The 20,783-nt window shown below is 34.2% G+C and overlaps 2 protein-coding genes, 1 non-coding gene and 1 pseudogene across 3 annotated transcripts; 3 read left to right on the forward strand and 1 right to left on the reverse strand.

Annotated features, from left to right (window-relative positions):
* Positions 1-3,327: 3,327 nt before the first annotated feature.
* LOC116135254 (pathogen-associated molecular patterns-induced protein A70-like) lies at positions 3,328-4,239 on the forward strand. Its single transcript, XM_031420951.1, has one exon. It carries the CDS (start codon positions 3,328-3,330, stop codon positions 4,237-4,239), a length of 912 nt encoding a protein of 303 aa, XP_031276811.1.
* A 3,443-nt stretch (positions 4,240-7,682) lies between these two features.
* Positions 7,683-7,756, forward strand: TRNAV-CAC. The gene has a single exon. It is a non-coding gene; the product is annotated as a tRNA-Val (tRNA).
* Positions 7,757-8,498: 742 nt separating this feature from the next.
* On the reverse strand, positions 8,499-9,286 carry LOC116135224 (LOB domain-containing protein 4-like). Its single transcript, XM_031420919.1, has 2 exons — positions 8,801-9,286; positions 8,499-8,654 (listed from the first exon to the last, which is right to left on the reverse strand). The coding sequence occupies exons 1-2, from the start codon at positions 9,284-9,286 to the stop codon at positions 8,499-8,501; spliced, it is 642 nt and encodes a 213-aa protein (XP_031276779.1).
* Positions 9,287-16,207: 6,921 nt separating this feature from the next.
* Positions 16,208-19,209, forward strand: LOC116135225 (annotated as a pseudogene).
* Positions 19,210-20,783: the final 1,574 nt, after the last annotated feature.

Below are 20,783 nucleotides of genomic sequence, written 5' to 3' on the forward strand. Positions count from 1 at the left end.
TCGAATGTGAGAGATCATGTTAGATCCTCCTTTACTTTTTTATCATTAGGTTATCTTATTAATCTTCCTTCATCCTATACTCAATGGATTGATTATTTGAGAAAAAAAAAAAAAAAATTTGTGCTTTTCCAATGCTAATGATGTGTCAAAAATATTATCTCTTCAATCTTTTATACGTATCTATTTGATATTGTTTTCTAAAATTTAAAAACAACTGTTAAAAAAATAAGAAATTTTATTTTGAAATTGATATTTCAAAAATATTATCTCTTCAATCTTTTATATGAATCTATTCGATATTTTGAAATTTTTATGGCTTAATATTTCATGTACCTTGTGAGATAAATTTAATTTAACACATATCCAAGCTTTTCGAAAATCATAAATGATATTTATAAATAGTTAAAATAAATAGTTTTCATAAAACAGTGAATAAATATACTACAAATAAAATTTTATCGATCTGACAGGCTGTATTTTGGTGTAAAAAAATGTTAGCCTTATTCATTTCTTTTATTCATTTTTTTTACTCATTTTTTTTAAAATGATATATAGTATCTGTACTATATTTATAATACTCATACTATGTTTTATATTTATAAAAATGAATAAGAGAAGTTAATAAGAGTAACATTAGTTTCGGTGTCTCATCTATCGTCTCTTTCAAAGTTTAACGGCAAAACACAAAGAAAGTTTTGACTTGTCTGTAAGTAGTATAAATATCTTCTTCAAACAAAAGAGCAAGTGTGCGATTACTATACACTAATCTATATATTAATTTTTATTCTCTGTTGAAACGACAAAAGTTGAAAATTAGTATTATTTTGACAGATGTAAACGATATGTTCACACATACTATAAAATAAAATAAGATAAGCCATGTTATATCTCAAAACATTTATAAACAATTAAACGTAACATTGACTGATACATGTGAACCACAATATTTATAATACTGTCAACTAAGTTATCTATCCATACGTCTGAACGTCAATTTTCAAACTTCTTTTAAGTTTATCATCTAAATCAGAAGAAATCTTAACGTCAATTTACAACACATCTGTCACTTTTTATTTCCTATCTCTTCTCATATCATCAACATCAATAATATATATTTTTAATGCATATTTAATAATCTAAACTTCCAAGCCCTAATCTCCATATGGTCTTCCATGTGAAAAATAAGTCTTCTTTCTATATGTTTCTTTACAATGTACTCTACATTTGATTTGAAAATCTTTTTGAAGGTCTGTTACTTATTATTTAATCATTACTCGATTGCTAGGACAACCGCATGAATCTTCCAGTTATTAATAACATAATAGACAATAAATTTTAATAATTTGAACGGTTTGGACGGAGTTAATATTAGATAACAGGATAATACTTTTCAAAATCGAGTAGATGACGATGTTTGGTTGGTTTGTAAAAAATTATTTCCGTAATATTTTATGACAAACAGTGACATTTGGGGGTAAATAGTTGGGAATCGTCATACCCTTTTTTTTTTTTTGGGGGGGGGGGTGTTTGCTATTATTAAAAGTTACCCAAGTAATTTGATTTTGTTTCCCATATTGCCCCTAAACAGTTGAGCATTTGGTTTAAATTAACTTTATATTTGTTAAGATTTACAAAACACTCAATTCACTCGTGCAGACTCTTTTGTCTTCACTTTTTAAATTTTTCAAACAACATTGCCCTTGTTATTGTCATTATTTACAAAAATGTCATTGTACACAGAACTAGTCACCATAGGCAGCCATCGTAGACCGCCATCGAAGGCTGCCAAAAGTTGCCATAATGGCGTAGGACCGACCGTATATGGCGGTCGTGTGCCGGTGAAGCCTTTTTCGACTATGGATCACAAGATCTGGTTGTTTCACGGCCAAAGACCTAACCATTTCACGGCCAGATTTGCGGTTGTGAAACGACCATAGCCAGATCTATGACATTGTTGGCGTCACAGTTAGATCTGTGGTACTGTTGGCGGCCACCGACCGTGGTGGCTCGTTGCCATCAATGGCTTGGGGTGTGGTCGCCTATATTATTAAAACTTGCCCAAGTAATCTGATTTTGTTTCCCATATTGCCCCCAAACAGTTGAGCATTTGGTCCAAATTAGCCTTATATTTGTTAAGATTTACAAAACACCCAATTCACTCGTGTAGACCCTTTTGTCCTCATTTTTAAAATTTTTAAAACAACATAACCCTTGTTATTGTCATTATTTACAAAAATGTCATTGTACACAGAATAGTCACCATAGGCAGCCACCGTGGACCGCCATCGAAGGCTGCCAAAAGTCGCCATAATGACGTATGACCAACCGTATATGGCCGGCTATGCGTCGGTGAAGCCTTTTTCGACCATGGATCACAAGATCTGACTGTTTCACGACCAAATCTATGACCATTTAACGGTCAAAGACCTAACCATTTCACGGCCAGATCTATGGCTGTGAAACGGCCATAGCCAGATCTATGGCATTGTTGGCATCACGACCAGATCTGTGGCATTTTCGATAGATGCTAATCGTGGTGGCTGGTTGCCAGCAATGGCTTGGGGTGGATAAAAGTGTTTTTGTTAAGTTTAAAAGGTTTTTAGTTGCTAGGGTTTTTTTGCTAAATCTGAAAAGTAGAGGGTTAAAAAATATTATTAAAAAAAAAACGATTATATTAATATTTAAAACGGAAGACAATTTAGTAATTTATATAACATACTTACCCATTTATCCTCTTAACCAAACATATTATATTCATCAATTTATTCGAACCAATCAAACACATTTTTCTTTAGAGCGATTTTTTATTCTGTTAATATAATCTCCCTTATAACAAAACATTATATAATCCAAAGATCCTCTTTTTACTTATAAACTTTACCTTCAATACAGTACAAAATATTACATATATTATGTTACTGATATTTATATTTATTTGCATGTCAAGGGAGGGTTAAAAAAAGAGATGAAATCTGGAAACAGATCCAGTCCAAACAAAATATCAAAGCAACAAAAACCAAAAAAAAACTTATTTATAAATATTATTTATTTGTATAACTATAGGTATAGCCTACTTGACTGTGACCCAAAACGAAAAAGTCGTTTTCTTAAATTAGGGAAAAAAAATTCAAAATTAATAATGATATACTACCACGCAAGCGGCAAATCACCATAAGCAGTGTATATATATATATATATAGCTATATCTGCATCTCCCTCCATGCTCTACCATTCAACGCACTCTTCTCCTTCTTCTTCTTCAAAAAGCTACACATTCACTTACTCAAATTAGCTCTCTGCCTTTGTCTGCAACTCACAAACCAAACCATGACGGACCCATCACTTTTAACTTCCATAACCAGCTGGTTCACACCTCCCACTCTCTTTCTCTTCGTCAATCTCGTCATCGGAACCATTGCGGTCATCTCTCGTTTCAATTCTTTCAGGAAACCGCAAAGTAATCAGCAGCACCAACTCGGTCCCTACGACTCACCCCCACTCGCCCGAGCTCCCTCCCTAATTGAAAGAGTTAAGTCCATCAACTTCTCTCTCTATAAGTTCCCTAACCCGGAAGAAGAACAGCCATCCTTTGTTCAACCCACGTCTGAGCATCTATATAACTCATACCCAGTAGACCCGAACCCGCCCCAGCTCGCCCGAGCTCCCTCCCTGCTTGAACGGGTCAAGTCCAACCTTTTCTCCTACAAGTTACCTAACCCAGAAGAAGAACAACCACCCTTCGTTCAACCCACTGAGCCTCTAAATGACACGTACCTGGTCGACCCGAACCCGCCCGGGATCACCCGAGCTCCATCTCTCTTGGAACGAGTCAAGTCTATCAAGTTTCCCTCTGTTTACGGATCCCAACAATCATATCCAGAAACAGAAACCAAGGTTATTCACAACTCCGAAACCGAGGTGCCATCGGACCCGGATTATAAGCCGAAGAGGAGTAAATCGGAGACGAAAAAGTCCAAGCAGAGGAGTGTACAGGAGAAGAACTTGAAGAAGTCGGTGAGCGAGAAGTTAATGAAGGTAGAAACGGAGAATGATGAGACGGAGACGTTGGAGCAAAGGAGGCCACAAACGGCGAGGCTTGACAGAACGGAGACGATTGGCGACGATGACCAGGGCGTTGATGCAAAAGCCGATGACTTTATCAACAATTTCAGGCGCCAACTGAAGTTACAGAGACTTGATTCTCTCTTGCGTTACAAAGAAATGCTCAAGGGAAACTGAGAAGTTCTTTAAAAAAAAAAAAAAAGTAAAATTCACCTTTTGTTTTTGACTTTTCTTCAAAGTTCATGTAAAGATGTGTTTATTGGTTTGATGGTGTTCACTGTTCACCGTTCAGGCTAATTATTGCACTCTCGTGGCTAGTCTTCACTTTTTAGCCTGTTTAGCACAAGCATGAAGACAAATGGAGGGGTGTTTCAGTAAATTTGTGGTGGCTTCTGGTGTAGCGATTTAGCATTTATCAATGGCGAATGACGGTGGCCAGTGTCACGAACATAGAGGAACAGTGCGGATGTGACAGCGGTGACGGGAAGAAGAGAGGTCGTACTGGACTACTGGTTAGAGTTGTGCATTAAGATTGTATGACCTAAATAGCCTTTGTTTTTTTAATTTAGTGGATAAAGGATGGGCGTTTCTGTCATTTCGTTTCTCTTTTTTCATATAATGGTAAACTAGTAGACTAGTAGTGCTACAAGGATGCAGTATTTAGTATTTTTCTCAATATTTTATTATTAATTTAATAAATAAAAAAGAGTCTCGTTGATATAGTGCTGAAGAAAAATGAATAATCCTTTAACCGTTATTAATTTAATTAAAAAAATTTTTTTTTTTTCATTTTTAATTTCTGGATGATAATTGAATTTTAATATACTTTAGGTAATATATATATATATATATATTTCTGAATCTAAAATATATTTCTGGATGAAAATTGAAGTTAGTATTAACGGTGATTTGTATTAAAATTTATGAGTTACGGTTGGGATTGGTGGTAAATGAGTATTAAAGTTTACTTTTGTTTGCCATGTGGATGTGGGTGGTAGGCAGCTGGTGTTTACACAGAAATGTAAATTGAAACTGAAAGGTAAAAGTAACACTTAAACACTTGTTTCGATTCTCATTCAAATGAACAAGTAGTTATAGTATAACATTACTGCTACCAATTTCTAATTCAGTTGATAATGTTCGCATCATCCCACATGCTTCAGGACTCTTGGCTGATTTTGTATGGCTACTTCCACCATGTGGTGTGAATTTGGGATTACGCAACCACCAAAAGTCGGTATCTCAGAAACGTCGGCTACTAACGGGCTGTATTTGGATTTTTAAATTTGTTGTAATTATTTTGATGTGATGTTTGGTTAATTTGTCAACTAAACCAAAACTTATACAGACCACATTATATTAATCTAATTACGATCAATGTACGAGGTAATGCTGTCACCAAATTTAATCATTCTGTTAGGGCCGTAAGTATAAAGGAAATGCATGTGAAATGTCCCTACCATTAACAAGATGCTCTCTAGTCTCTATGAATTCACCTATACTTGCTATTGGCCTCAGCTGCGACAATTTCAATACAAAAATTATTCAATTTTACGTGCAATGCAAAGTGTAGGGCCATTATCTCTTAAAAATTGCGTGGCTGATAGACATTTGGTGGTCTTTGGTCTCTATCACCATCCAAGGATAAGGCCCTTGTTTACGGCAACGAAATTCTTGCTTCTTCACTCTTCGCCCTTAAATCTCTAAATTATAATGATGCTTTTTTGTGACTTTTAGGCCAATGTTTAAAGTAGATTAAATAGTAATTATCATGTCGTGTTTGTTAGATAAGATTGGATTATTATATCTGTTCACATTTATTCTAGGCGTTCAAACATGACTGCTGATCAATTCATCTAGAATTTTGGTTAATTTTTAAATCAATCCTCTACTTTAATCAAATCAATGTTATTATGTTACACACACAACATATGATCAGTTATGAGACTACCTGTAATTACCTTACCTCAAACGCACCATTATCAAACTGAATAAATAAGCTGGCTAAACTGTCTTATGCTAAAAGACATAAAGCTACTTCATTAAACAAGTGCATTCTTTTGACCTTTTTTTTTTTTTTTTTTTACCAAAAGCACTTAAAAAGTGAAATTTTAGGGCTTTATTTGGAAGGTAAAAGCATGTCATTGTTGAATGTTGAACCAGTAAGTACCTCTCAGCTCTCTCCTCAACTCAATCAGGAAGCAGCTAACTTTAGATACACAGTAACACAAAATTATATGACATGCTTTTACCCTTAAAAGGGTGTTTGGTTTTGGTGTATCTGTCATTACTGGGGCTAAGTGATCTTATATTACTTGACAATCATGTTTGGTTGTCAAATAATATAAGATATTGGTAATCTTCAAATACCAATAGTAATTACTATTGGTAATATTGGAGATAATCTGATTACCTCAATTTTCTTAAGTTTTTTAAGATTACCAGGGTTATTTTTTTTTGTTACAATTTTATCCCCTATTAATAAAAATTTTGGACAATGATACCCCTATTTTAAAAGAAATTTACAATAATATCTTATTTCAATTTTACCCTTGTTTAATTAAAATTTTGGACAATAATGCCCTTATGTTTAAAACAATTTCCAGACCACCACTGCCACCCAGCCACCACCGCCGACAGTGGGCTAACCACCACGGGCCGCTGCCGGAAAGTCGTCGGAGTTCTTAAAAAAGAACCAGATTCGGTGGGAGGCTCAGGGAGGCTTCGGTGTGGCCGTTTCTGGCCATATTAATGGCCGAAAACGGCCATATCAGGCCAGATCTGGTCATGATCTGGCTGGAATAGATCTGGCCGCTAACGGCCAAGTCCATGGCCGTTAACGGCCAGAGCTTGATATGGCAGTTTTCGGCCATCAGTATGGCCAGAAACGGCCATATCGAAGCCTCTTAGTCACTGTGAGCTACTCACGGGGACTTTCGGAGACTTCCGGCGGTGGTTTGCGGTGGAGGCAGGAGGTGGGGGTGATTTCGTCATAAATTAAAGTTTTATATAAACGGGGTTGTTTTAGCTAAATCTGAAATATTGGAGGTTAAAAGAATTATTCAAAAATTAATAATAAAATAATATTATATTAATATTTTTAAAAGGGGCAATTTAGTAATTTAAATAACATACTCACTAATTTATTCCCCATAACCAAACATATTAATATAACATACCCATCAACTAACCAAACACATTTTTCTAAAGATTTCCAGTAATCTTCCAAGGTAATCTATCTTTCCAGTAATCCAACATTCCCACCAAACGCCCCCTTAGAGATAGTGAAATCTATACTATGCTACTCATTACTTCACATATATAACATACTTGTATTCTTAATCAAAAAATCTGAAGTGGTTATTGTTTTCCATCCCCCTTAGACATAGTGAAATCTCAAGATGGATCACGATATTTGAAAAATATTATATACCCTCCTATCGGGTGGTTTTTGATACTTTTTCCATGGATAAATGCTATTAAATGATAATCCGGGAGAGTATAAGTACTTGCAAAAATTGTGGGCTCCTTTTTATATTTCATTGTCTCTTGAGGCGTTGGACTGAATTACTACTCTTTGATACATTTTTATATTAAAAATGCACGTAAATTAAAGAAGTGTCTGGGTGGTGTAGTTGGTTATCACGCTAGTCTCACACACCAGAGGTCCCCGGTTCGAACCCGGGCTCAGACATGTTTTTAAGTTTAAAGTTTGGGCCCTCGTCTGGGCTTAGTACACGAACTGTTTCTAGATCCTCAAATATTTTTTTGGCATTTTCAAGAGATTTAGTGATGTTGCTAAAAGAAATACTAATATTAATATAACCTCTGTTCTTGATTTTGGATACAGATCTCTTTAATTGGTAATATTTATAATTTAAAGGTGTAGAAAGGAAAGATCTTGAATCGAATCTCTTATATCCTTTCAAATTAATTTAAACTTACAAATTATATATTTAAAAACAATTTAGTGAATGAGCATGATTGTAAATTTATTAACAAATTAAAACCAAACACATCAAACAAAAGTTTTTTCTCATATATTATTAAGATAACGAGGATTCCTTAACTCACTAATTGCACAGCTATAAACACAAATAAATTAAAGCTATTGCATGCATCATTCAAAGAAAAAAAAAAAAAAAAGACATAATTATATTGCTATAAATAAAAACTATACTATCAAAGCTGGCGCATCCATCTAAATTATGTTGAAACGCACGAGACACTGATCATGAAGCTTCCTTATAGTTTTATAATTTGATTACAATCTGTTTGTGCAATCGGCTTCTTTAATTAATCGTCCTTATTCTTCATCTGCCTCCAGAGAGGTTGCTTTCCTTTATCTCTGCATGTGTAATCATGTACAATCACACGAGTTATTGCATTTTTATAGCTTAAGGTAGAGGAAATCAATTACAGAAAAAAATAATCAATTAGAAATACTTAGGGTTTCCAGGTTCATTAAAACCAGTGAGAGCTTGCTCATTTTGATATGGGTACTCCATGGTGAGATCAATGCCTTGCAGGTCGAAAGGTTTGACATCTTCACCTTCTTCCATAGTTGACTGGTAATTGTAGATACTAGCTGGCTAAATTGTACGAAACAACCAAAAAAAAAAAAAAAAAAAAAAAAAATTAGAAACAGATAGGTTAATTTATTAAAAGAAATTATACATAAACATGATAAAAGCAAAATGAAAAGTAAGTTATCTGAGATTGAATGCAGTTTAATTACAAGATGAGCAGGCGGGGTTGGAGGCTGCAAATTGAAAGCATCAAAATCGTTCTGAATCTGCTGTGGTGTTAATAATGACGATGACGATGAACCCTTTGTAAAGTGTTCAAACAGCTTTTGTTTCTCTCTTTCACGAAAGAAATTCAGTTGTTGATTAAGAGCATTAAGTTGACTCTGATATAAATCAATCTGAGACTGAAGTTTGCAGACGACACCTACACAGCCATGCACCGGATCATTATGCCTGATATTGCCCTCCATGAGAATTGACTCGGCAGCTGCATGTCTTTGATTTGGCTCAACCGAATTAATGATTTTCTGAATGTTGCTTATACCGAAAAGTTTCTGCGCATGTTGAAACTCTCCATACCGGCTTGCCGGAAAATAAGGAGCCAATTCACAGCTCCCATCGCACTTCTTCCTCTGATGTTTACAGGCCGCACAGGCATTAGGGTTCACTCCTCCAATGTTAATCTCCCTGTTCATTGTTAATTAACGTCTATTCTTCAGTTCAGCCAAAGAAAGGAAAATAGAATTAGAATGAGATAAAAGAGGTTGTATATATATATAGTCTACTTAAACGAGTCACATAATTAATGCTTGATTCTTTAAACGAGATTTCTCGGTATCTTAATTTTAATGAGATTAGATTTTGTGCTAGATTTGAAGTGGAAATACGGCAATGCCAAATACATTTCTAGAAATGACATGAAATTTCAATACTGTCAAGGAAATTAATTAGTAGTTATGCTAAACATTAATGGTGAATATGTACTTCTAGATAATGGAATTGGGAGAGAACCATCGGAGTCGACAGTGATATTAAGGTTTATACAAACTTATTTTCCTAAAATGTAATTGAAGGCAAAGAGGCCGAGGTTTGCCCCATACATGGATTCACTTCAAAATAGAGAATGAATATTTTATTTTAGACAATAAATTAATTATAAGCAACATGAGATTTCAGATAGAAGTATAAAAATAATAATGAAAAAAAAGACATATAATAACCCCCAAAAAGAAACAAGCAAACAAGAAATCAAGTGGGAGACAGGAGACTGCAAATCCTTTCTTACCAACTTGATCAGTAGTTTCAGGATCCTGAGAGATTAGTTGAGGTATATGTAAACTGGTCCGAACACCTCCGGCCATAAAAAAGAAAAATCTTTTTTACCCGGTTCAAATATAGGGTTGCCTGAAAAGACAAAACCGCAACTCTTTTATTTTGCTTTGTTGGTAGAACTCACTGAAATTTTCCCAGCAACTCAAGGAGTAGGAAAAAGACTAGCTATTTAAAATTTAACCTAATCCTGTGTAGGGTTAGGGTAGCTGGGTATATTTTGTGTGTGTCAATGATACTCGTTTTTAACTGATATGATGCTTTAATTTAATATATGATATGGAAGTAAATTAAAGATCAACTCATATTAATTTAAATCTCACACATTTATACTTTTATTTTGTCACTTATAAAACGGATAAAATCATTAAACATCTTTTAGAGATTGTCACGTACATGTGGATGCTAAATTTGGGGTATTTAATTGGCAGAAACCATTGTTTTAAAACCTCGATTGCCTCAGCCGATTGAACCAGTTCAACCAGGACCTAGGGCCTTCACCAAACTGGGTTAGCAATTTTTTTGTTCACCAAAAACCCTAGAAATTGGAACGGTGATCGGTAAACAATTGAAGGCTGGGATGTTGGGACTTTTGAAAAGGAAGGGTTAGTGATTGCAATGGTGGCGATAGAGGTGATTTCTAGTGAGTGAATTGAGCGAAAATCGTAAAACTAAATCGACTGTTACCGCTGATTGGCAAGGCAATCGAGGGAGGGATGATATGGGTTTTGGTCAAGAGGCTAAGGGGCTTGTTTTCGTGGTGATGGGGAGTGTTGTTATTGCCAGATATAGGCATTTGCCTTGGTTTGTCAACCCTCGCGGTGGTGTTTGGGGTGTTTTCACAAGATTTCAAACCTGTAGGGACTTATTATATGTAAGGGTGTTTTGTTATATTTCAAATTTCTGTACACCAGTTTGACTCGCCGGTCAAACAAGTTAAATCGGTCAATCCAAGACTTGACCATTTTGCAGATAAACGACCTTAAAAATGTTTGCTGTAAGGATAATTTGATACCCAAAAAGCTTGAAAATGACAATTACCCACTTTCCGTCCAAATCTTTTAGTAAATTCCGTTAACTAAAATGGTATCATTGATATTCTTTCATCTTTGTAGGGCAATTTTGACTTCTAATGTTTCAGGATTTCTGCATAATTTAAAAAAAAAAAAAAAAATTGCATTAAAAAAACGTAAAAAAAAAAAAAAAAAAATCCGTCCAAATCTCTCTCTCTTATTCTCTTCCTTCTCTTTCTTTCCTTTCTTCTCCCTGTTCTCCCTCCGGTCACTAGGCCAGAACCCGGCATCGAATATGGACTAGAAGCTAGCCAGATCGATAGCCTCTTTGCTCTCTGTCTTCCTGTCTTCATCTTCTTCGTCTCTCTCATAAAAAAGGGGGAAAAAAAGGGTCTTTTTAGGGTTTTGATTTGATTTGGTTTTTTTTTTCTTTCTGTGTTTTCGTCTGTGGGTGTGGTGAATTCAGGGCTAATTTTGGGAGATAACTTGTGGGTTGTTTGGGGCTTGTGGTGGTTTTGAAGAATTTGATGACGGGTTGATGAAGATTAGGGTTTTTTGGGGGATATCTCTAGTGGGTTGGCTTTGGATTGAGGATTTTTTGGAGGATTGGTGGTGGGTTGATTGTTATATATTGGAGTTTTTAGGGTTTAATCTTTGGTGGGCATTGTAAATATTGGTCGGTTTTTGCAGGTTTTTTAAGTGGGTTGGTGATTATTCTAGGTTGTATCAAGGCTAAAGGTAAAAGAATTAAAAAAAAGATTGTATTTTGTTGAGGTTTATCTTTTAAAGGGCTTGAATCTGAACTATATTTTTTGTGTTTGGGCTTGAATTCTGTGTTGTGGTGGGGATTTTGGTTTCTGAGGTTAAGAAAGAGAAGAATGATTGCTAAGGAGGATTGCTCGTGTTCTTCTTTATGATGTTCTCGGTCAAAATTGCATCAAACCGGGTGCGATTTTGTTGGCCGGATGCGATTCTAGGCCACCGTGGTTCTGGCAAGAGATGAAGAAGGAATTTTAATTAAATTTAATTATAAAAATAAAACAATTAAAATTGAGAAGGAAGATTTTTATAAAATTAATATTAAAGAGAGAGAATGGAGATGAATGTTAGATTTTTTGGTTGGATATAAAATTACCATATTTTCCTTTTTAAACGAATTTTACTAACGATTTGGACGAAATGTAGGTAATTATCGTTTTCAAACTTTTTAGGTATCAAATTGTCTTTACGGCAAATTATGGGTGGGTGCATCTTGTTGGCTTATTTAATTAGTCTCTCCCCTCAAGTTTTAAGAAATTAATCAATTATAGTTACCAACATAAACAGATAGACGACTGTTAAAAATATTTAAAAGTCTGTTTTATCCTTATTGTAATATTATTATTAAATATTTAACGTTTACATATATATTAAAAATTATCGACACAAATTACATTTTCCCAATGTTTTAAAACCCAACCCGAGATGAAACCCAGCAACGTTGCCGGGTCTCGGGTTGACCGGTTTGATCATTGTTCAAACTGGCAGACAATTTTTTTTAAAATTTAGCAAATACACTCCTAAAAATTATGTTAAGTCTTTTATAGGTTTTAAATGTAGCAAACAAACCCCAAATACAAATCGACTGGCGACAATACCTCAAATTGAACCCCTATCGTCCCTTGAGTCAATTCCCTTGAAAATCTACCTAAGATCTAGTTGATATCGATTCAATTTAGGACAAATCTCACCAACGTTGTCATTGACAACCCTCCCCAACCCCCCCGAAAATACTCCCCTCTTCCTTCCGACCAAAACCCACCTCACCCAACCCCCGTTAGCCTTGCCAATTGCCGGCAAAAACCCGTTGTTGCCGCTGCCAATGTTTTTCAATTTCCGACCGATTTACTCATAAGAAATCAATTTCGTTGTAACCATTACACTCACCAGCACTTTCCAACATCCCGACTGTAAAACCCCCCTCCAGTCAGGTATCCTCTGAATATCCCTCAATGAGAATCCCGAGGATACATGTCTGGAGAACGAGTTGTATTTAGAAAAAATCTATATAAGGATAATAATAATAATATCCAAAACATGCATATAAAATGTCACACAGGATCCAAACTTATAATTTACAAACTTTAAGAAATTACACAATCAAAACATATTTATAGGGTGGAAGCTTCCAAAGGTATTTCTCAAATATTTATCATTTATATTATTTACATCACGATAAACATCGAGATGACAATAATCATCTCCCCTCACGTGTAGTCCCGCTGTCTCTAGCATCCCTCGCTTCTAGTCTACCTGCAAAGCAATCAACAATGAAAGGGTGAGCGCTAATCGCTCAGTAGGAATGATCTATTTCATTCTGAATGTACTATTTGATCTTTATTTAAACATATCTGTTAACACATCACTTATCTTTACATCTAGGGATACTTCCCCTTTATTACTAAGTCATATGCTTTTCATCATTTTATCCCATGGCTAGATAAACATCAATGTGTACACATACAAATAAGTATGTAAACATAGTACACACACATCACATGTCATGACATAACATCTAAAATCATCTAACATGAGTATAAATCATCTCATGATTAAATAACATCATAACTCATGTAATGCAACTAAATGCATAGAAACATTTAACCTCTAGCCGATCGACTTTTCTTGCATCTTAAGCACTTCATATCATCTAGCCTCAAATTTCATCTAGAGCTCAATCATCAGGAGGCGGCTTACGCGTTATTTACATCTAAAGCATATATTCATCTTTCCTCAACCGTTATACGAGGATATGCTTACGCGTTTTCCATCATGTCTATATGCATCTCTGTCATGTCTATTTGCATCTCTAACCTTATGGCATGTAAATACATATTTTGGTGAGCTTAATACTTTTAATTCATCTATGGATTATCACCCCATTTACATTACCTCTTGCTCACATACATCATCTTAAAACATGTATTACATTGCATCTTCATGCCATTTCATAACATTAATCATGCATTGACATCATGACCATGTATATCTTTCAAAGATCATCTACTAAGGGTAAACATTAGTACATGGCATAATTCCAATAATACATTAATAATCAATTCATATCATAAGAATTGATTTGTTAAATCTTAAACTTTAATAACCATTTTATGCTTCAGGCCATTTTCCATCCTTTTCTCAAACGAATTGGCTCTGCATAAACATAAAAGTTATAGGTCTGTGTCTTAGCTTTCTAATGCTTCAGAATCATCTCATTTCGATTTTTATAACCAAGTTATGTCGAAATACTGAAGCAGGGTTAACAAAACCCCTAAGCTCACTAAATCCGAATTTTCATATTAACTATGCCACATCAATTCCTATTGACATTAACCAATAGGTTAACTTATGGATCAAATAAACCTCCCCTTAATAGTCTTTAACATCTTAAAGAAGTGTAAAATCTCATTCCCATAACCATCCATTATTGCTATAACATTGTAAGCTATGCAAACACACATCAACACTTCTAATAGCAACCTTTCAACACCATGTGGCCTCCATATACAGTTTTGCCACAATCAGCATCTACACTTCCTTTTCTTCAATCAAACATAACAACTCATAAAACATAAATAGCCATAACTTCATGTATAATGAATTCAAGGCAATAAGTTAGTATGAGTTCAACTACCTTGCCATCACTAATTCTATGCCTTAAAGCTTTAATTTAGGTTTCATAAAAATCTACAAACCCTAACATAACCCTAAAGTCATGGGAGGTTCTTCCTTACCTTTTTAAAGACTTTCTCCAACAAATCCTTTGCCTTTGATCTTCTTTTACACCTTAATCCTTCATATATAACTTATACCTCTATCTACTTCAAATCTTCAAATCACATCAAAACTAAAGTTTTTAATCCTTACCTTAAACCCTTCAAATTGAAGATCCAAGGCTCCTATCTTGTTCTCCTTGAAAAATTATGCAAAACTCCTTGAAAACCTAGAAAAGAAAGCTTGTTTCATGGAAGATTTGAGAGAAATGGAAGAAATGTTGAAGAAATGCTCTCTCCTTTGGCTTGAACGAAATTCATCTCATTTATAGGAAAATATTTCATTTCTTTTCCCAATTATGCAATTGGCCCAATTATTTTAATTGTATAACTCATAAGTCCTTAATTCTTCATATAAGGGCATTTTGGTCATTTCACACTAGACATAATTATTACTTAATTAATGCCATTAAATGCAATGAAGCCTACTCATCCTTGACTTTTTCAATGCTTATCCATAGGCAAAATAACCATTTTGCCCCTAAGCCTCTTTGTGGATAATTGATTCATACCGTTCCAATGAATTGACTATTTTGCCCTTAGTTAGATTTTATGCTTTTTAACATAAAATTAACATCTAAGGACTATTTTGAGTTAGGAACATACCTTTGATATCTTGGGTATTACACCGACTCATTTGTTCGCCGATCATCTTCCCAAATTCCTGGATTTTGGGTGAATAGAAATAGTGTAAACTCGACTCGGTGAGACTTCTGGGTCCCAATTAAACCGGCTAGGCCAGGGTTTAAAAATAGTGCATTTTCCTTCTTAAGTATAATGTTTATTATATAATATAATTTAATAATCCTAAAAATACATTTTTATATGTATTAAACACGTTTATTTATTAATTATTATTAAAACTAAATATTTATTTCTAAATGATTATTTGTTGATAGGTATTTTAATCATTCTACATTTTAAATAATGGATTATATTTAATTATTTTGCCAATTATTAAATTAAGATTAAAACAGACTTTCTTGACTTTTTTTAGAAGTCAATTAACGAAATATGTTAATAAGGTGATTTTTTAATACCTTGAAACTTCATAAGGGAGACTATTAAAAGCCTCAAACTTACTTAACGAAATTTTAAATTGTAAAAGGGGTTAATAATTATTCAATTGATTAATAAGTAGAGATATTTGGAAGGGCAATCTAGGGGATGAAAACTTTACTCGACGGTGGTTATTTATTTTCTTTATTGTGTAGTTCATGTTTTTCATTTATATATTCTCTGTAATTTATGCTTTTGTATTTTGTATTTATTATATTATCTAGTCTTATTTATATTAAGTCTCGTTGCGTCCTCTATCTAAATACCTTCTTGAAATTACAATAACTTTTGAGACTTGATTATCTGTCCAGGTGAATCATGAATGAAACCACTAATTTAAAATGATATTATATTATTTATATCACTAACGCAAAGCGATGTGTCATTTCTCATTAGGGGTAACATGGTAAAACCAATAAAAAGCATTTCGAAGCGCGCGTTTTACCTAAAAATATCTTCAAGTAACAGTACAGGCTTCAACAACGTACCCGTCACTCGAACGCTTCGGTTTTTTTTCTTTTTCTGTTTTTTCATACAACCGCCCTTAGCACTCTGCACATCGAAGGTTGGAGCTTTTCTAAAGTAGGCGGAGAAACCCCAACCGGTTCGGGTCCTGTACTGTGCGGTGTGCAGTTTACCCGCAGAGTACGCGAATTCGGACCCGATTTTGAGAAATGTAAACCCTGGTTGATTCAAAACGCACCGGATCTTTACCCCGATCTCACCAAAGGTCCCAATTAATCTCCATTGCTAATACCACTTTTTCCGTTTTAATAATTGTTTTAATTGTCCTTTATCCTATTGGCAGACTCAAGTTCAAAGGAAGTTGATAAAGCTACCGAGCAGTTACAATCGACTGGCATCTCCTCGGCTGCATCATCAGGTCAGCTTATATTTCTTTCTTTTTGTTAAAAATAACAAAATTTACTAGCTTCTGTTAAGATTTTTATTCTTTATCTTTGCAATTATACTTACTTTTACAATTGAAAAATATGGAAATGATTGTTTGCTTATTGAAATTTCTGATAAATTTTTACCTCTTTGTTGTGTTGAATGAGTTGAAATCTTTCTCTCGTAGAGTTCAAATGTGTATTTTACGTCATAATGTTTGTTTCTATTAATGGTGATGTTTTGTTGCATAATGATGATTGATTTTAGATGATGTTATGTGCTTCATAGTGTAATTTAAATTATATCACGATTTAACTTCTGGGTTTTTATTCAAATTAATGATTGATACATCGTTTACTTCCTCTATCTCTGTGTCTGTGTTAATGGCTACTTTAGCAACTAAGCAAGAAGAAGTCAAACGCCTTCCTGGTGGAAAGATAAAGAAAAAAGTAAGAGTTAACTTCTTTCGTTTTAAACCAATTGCATAAATAACATCGTCTCATAAAACCATCCAAATGCTATTCAATATCATCACAACTTGAAGCAAGTATAATTGATTTGTGCTTTAAATTCTTTTTTCAGGATAAGAAAGAAGTTATTATTGAAAAAGTTGTTCGTAACAAGCGAAAAAGTATCACTACTGTGAAAGGCCTGGAACTTTTTGGTGAGATATACCCTGCTTTTTTTATTTTATTTTTTCTTCAAATTATGAATTATTATTTTTTATAATTGTCTTTGGCTAAGTTTATTGGATCACATTTCAGGTGTTAAACTTAGTGATGCTTCAAAGAAACTTGGGAAAAAGTTTGCTACAGGAGCATCTGTTGTTAAGGTGCTTGTTGTTTTTGTCTTTAAGTAATCTACTATCCTATAAATGCTAATTATGTTTTTTGTATCCTGAATTGATGGTTTTAGGGACCGACTGAGAAGGAGCAGATTGATGTTCAAGGAGATATATCATATGACGTTGTGGACTTTATCACAGAAACCTGGCCTGATGTAATATACTCTTATCATTCTCTCTCCTCTTCAATTTTATGTTTTGATTTAGATTTCACCAGTTATTTGCTTAGTTACAATTGTATGTGAAATTCTTTAATTAATTTGTAAAGAAGGGAGGTGTGCCTTTGTATATTTCGAACTTCTGCCAAATGTAGGTGCTGTACACACAAGAAACTAACAGATGTGGCTATTAATATCTTTTTCATGTATACATTGTCTAAATTCTTCTCTGCCTATCACAACTATAACTATTACAATCTTGGTAATTTATGGGACCTTGATCATATTTCAAACTGCCATAGAAAGAAAAACTCACAAAACTTGGCATTTTAGCTGAAGTACCTATTCATTTCAGTTCCTGTTATTGATTTATGTGCAGTCTTCATATAGCTTTGCTTATGAGGCTGTGAGTCAAATTTTTTTGGATGTTGTATTTCATTTCTAGAAGCAACACAGAGAAAAGATTGCTTTTCATCTTTTCCCCTCTTTTGGTTATTTGGGTACGGGTTTGGGGAGTTAAAGGCATGGCAATAGGCTTTGCATGTCTTATCAAAACCTCAATTTGATGGCTTTATATAGGTCTAATACTAAACTCAGATCTGTCAATGTTGAAACTTGTTTATGATGAGAGCCTTGAGGATTTAAACTTTCCGTGTATATATTGTATTCCATGTCCTCTTGCTAGAATACGATATAGTTTATGGAAAAGCTTACTAACCATTTTCAAACTTCCACAGCTGAAATTCGTCTTCGTATAGAACTAAGTTTAACCTTAATCTAGGTATATTGCTTTGGTGAAATTAGAAATGTGATCAGTGGTGGAAAAAAAATGTTGTTCAGCAAAACCTTATACATTTAGGGATCTTGAATTCGTTGACAAATGGGAACCTTGGTCGTAGTAATTTACCATTCACATTGGTTGTCTGGATTTGCACGTGATCATCATAAGATTGTAATGGTCTTTGCATTGTCTGAATGTTTTAGGGATATCATTGCGCTTTTAGGTTTGATCCCCTTTTTTTGTTTGTTTCATGCTATAGATTTTCTATGTCAAGTATTTGAAGATGGAATCTTGTTAAATTAGCAGATGGCTTTTTAACTTTGTCTCCTTATTTTTTTCCCCTTTTCCTAGGTCCCTGAAACTGCAATCTTCTTTATCGAAGATGGAAAAAAGGTCCATGCTGCTTGACTTTGAAGTAAAAAGGCTTATAAACAATGAATTATGGTATCTTCTTTGCTTCTCAATCAATTCTCATGAGAGTTGCTGTATTTACTCGCAAAGTAAATGCTGCTTGACAGAATCTAATGGCTAGTGAGACTTTTTTCTCCACTTATAATTCTCCTGTTACTTTTGTTTCCAAATGGTTTGTTTTCCGTTTAAAGTGTGTATTGGAACTAATGGATATGATTATTATGAATATACACAGTTAATTCAGATGATGTTTGCATCTGGTTTGTATTCACATTAAAGGTTATAGGTATATTTTAGAAGTTCTCGTGTTGGCTTTATAAGCAACAGATTTTCCAAGTATGTTATTTAGTTTTACTTTGTAGTTCGTTATCCACCTGTAATGTTATGCTCCTGTTGGTGGCTCCTATGGACTATCAGTCTCATATACAGGTGGTTATGCACCTATAATTTCATCATAAGTTTTGGTGAAATCAAGGTTTCAACAAACTCTTGCAGGATCTAAGTTGACTGGTGGTTTTGACCATTACAAACGTAGAGGCATGCACATTATCTATGTTGGTAAATGCACTTGCAAAAGTTGATGCATGAATGCTACTATGTGATTAGTTGAAATGGTGGAATTGAGTTCTTGAGTAAATTACATCAAACTATCCTGGTAGCTTTTTTAACTGCTCATTCCAAGTTGACGATGTCACTGTAATAATAGACATAGAAAAAGTTTGAAGTCAATTTATAGTCTCTACCAATATTGACGAAAGGGATAAAATTAATATGTTGCTCCCTTTTAACAAAGATAAGAGGCTGATTCTAAATTAATTCTGTTTTATAGTATCAACATTTTGATATTAATTTATAAATGGGAGCCATGGATAGAGGATGCAATACAATTTTAAAATAATAGGAGATGACTTTGTAATTATCCTAAACCACAGGAAAGATCAAGATGTTGCTCTAATCTTTTCAGTTACACTTGAAAATGTCTTTTAAACAAATTGTGCATTTAAATTGCTTAGGTTTGAGAAGAATGCGATGGTGCAGTAGAAACAGAATGCAGAAATGGTCTCTGCATTTGCGTTCAGCGTGAGGATGGATGCACAAGTGGAGTTGTTACTATTGTGTAGGTTTTAGCATAGGTCATGAGCTACTAGTGTGGTGGCTAGGAGCATAGCTCTTGATGCCAGTGGCTAGTGCAGCTGTTGGTAAATTTTGGTCTAAGCGTGATTTTGTGACAATTAGGTTTGATCGAAGAGCCGTAAAGATAATGTAGGGGTGAATAACATATGGAGGATTAAGACAAGTTGAAATAAACATCAGTGGGTGGCAGAGGGCATTCAAAGTGTCATTAGTAAATTTGTATTTTCTCATAATAATAACTAGAGCATTCTGATAGAACCCACTCCCAAATTGATATAAATTGGTGGGACAGTGGACCTTTGATAAGAATTGGGTTGGATAGTTGGCTTTGGGCTTTTTGTGACTTTGGGTAGAACTCTTCTTAGAAAACCGACTTGTTAGGGAGGGTGTCCACTTCTTTTATAACCCACATACCCACCATATTTTCTTCCAACATGGGATCCTAACACATTTTTCTTTTTAACAAGAGGGTAAAAAAAAAAAAAAAAAAAAAAAAAAGGGTTATAAGAGAGGAGCAAAGAGGGGTTGGTGATGGAGATGTAAGAACATTAGTTGAAGATTATGTCAATGGTTGCGATGATGAATGAGTTTAATTCTTAATTGAATAAGTGGATTATAATAAAACCCTTAACTCAGTATTTTCTTCTGTCTGCTTTATCATCTCTAAGTTTAATGATGTTTAGGCAATATTTGGTATACTTTTTAAAGGCAAATTGTCAAATTCAGAGAGTAATAGTACAGAAAATTAAGAACTGCTTTC

The sequence above is a fragment of the Pistacia vera genome, unplaced genomic scaffold, assembly GCF_008641045.1.
Source record: "Pistacia vera cultivar Batoury unplaced genomic scaffold, PisVer_v2 Contig297, whole genome shotgun sequence".
Classification (NCBI taxonomy): Eukaryota; Viridiplantae; Streptophyta; class Magnoliopsida; order Sapindales; family Anacardiaceae; genus Pistacia; species Pistacia vera.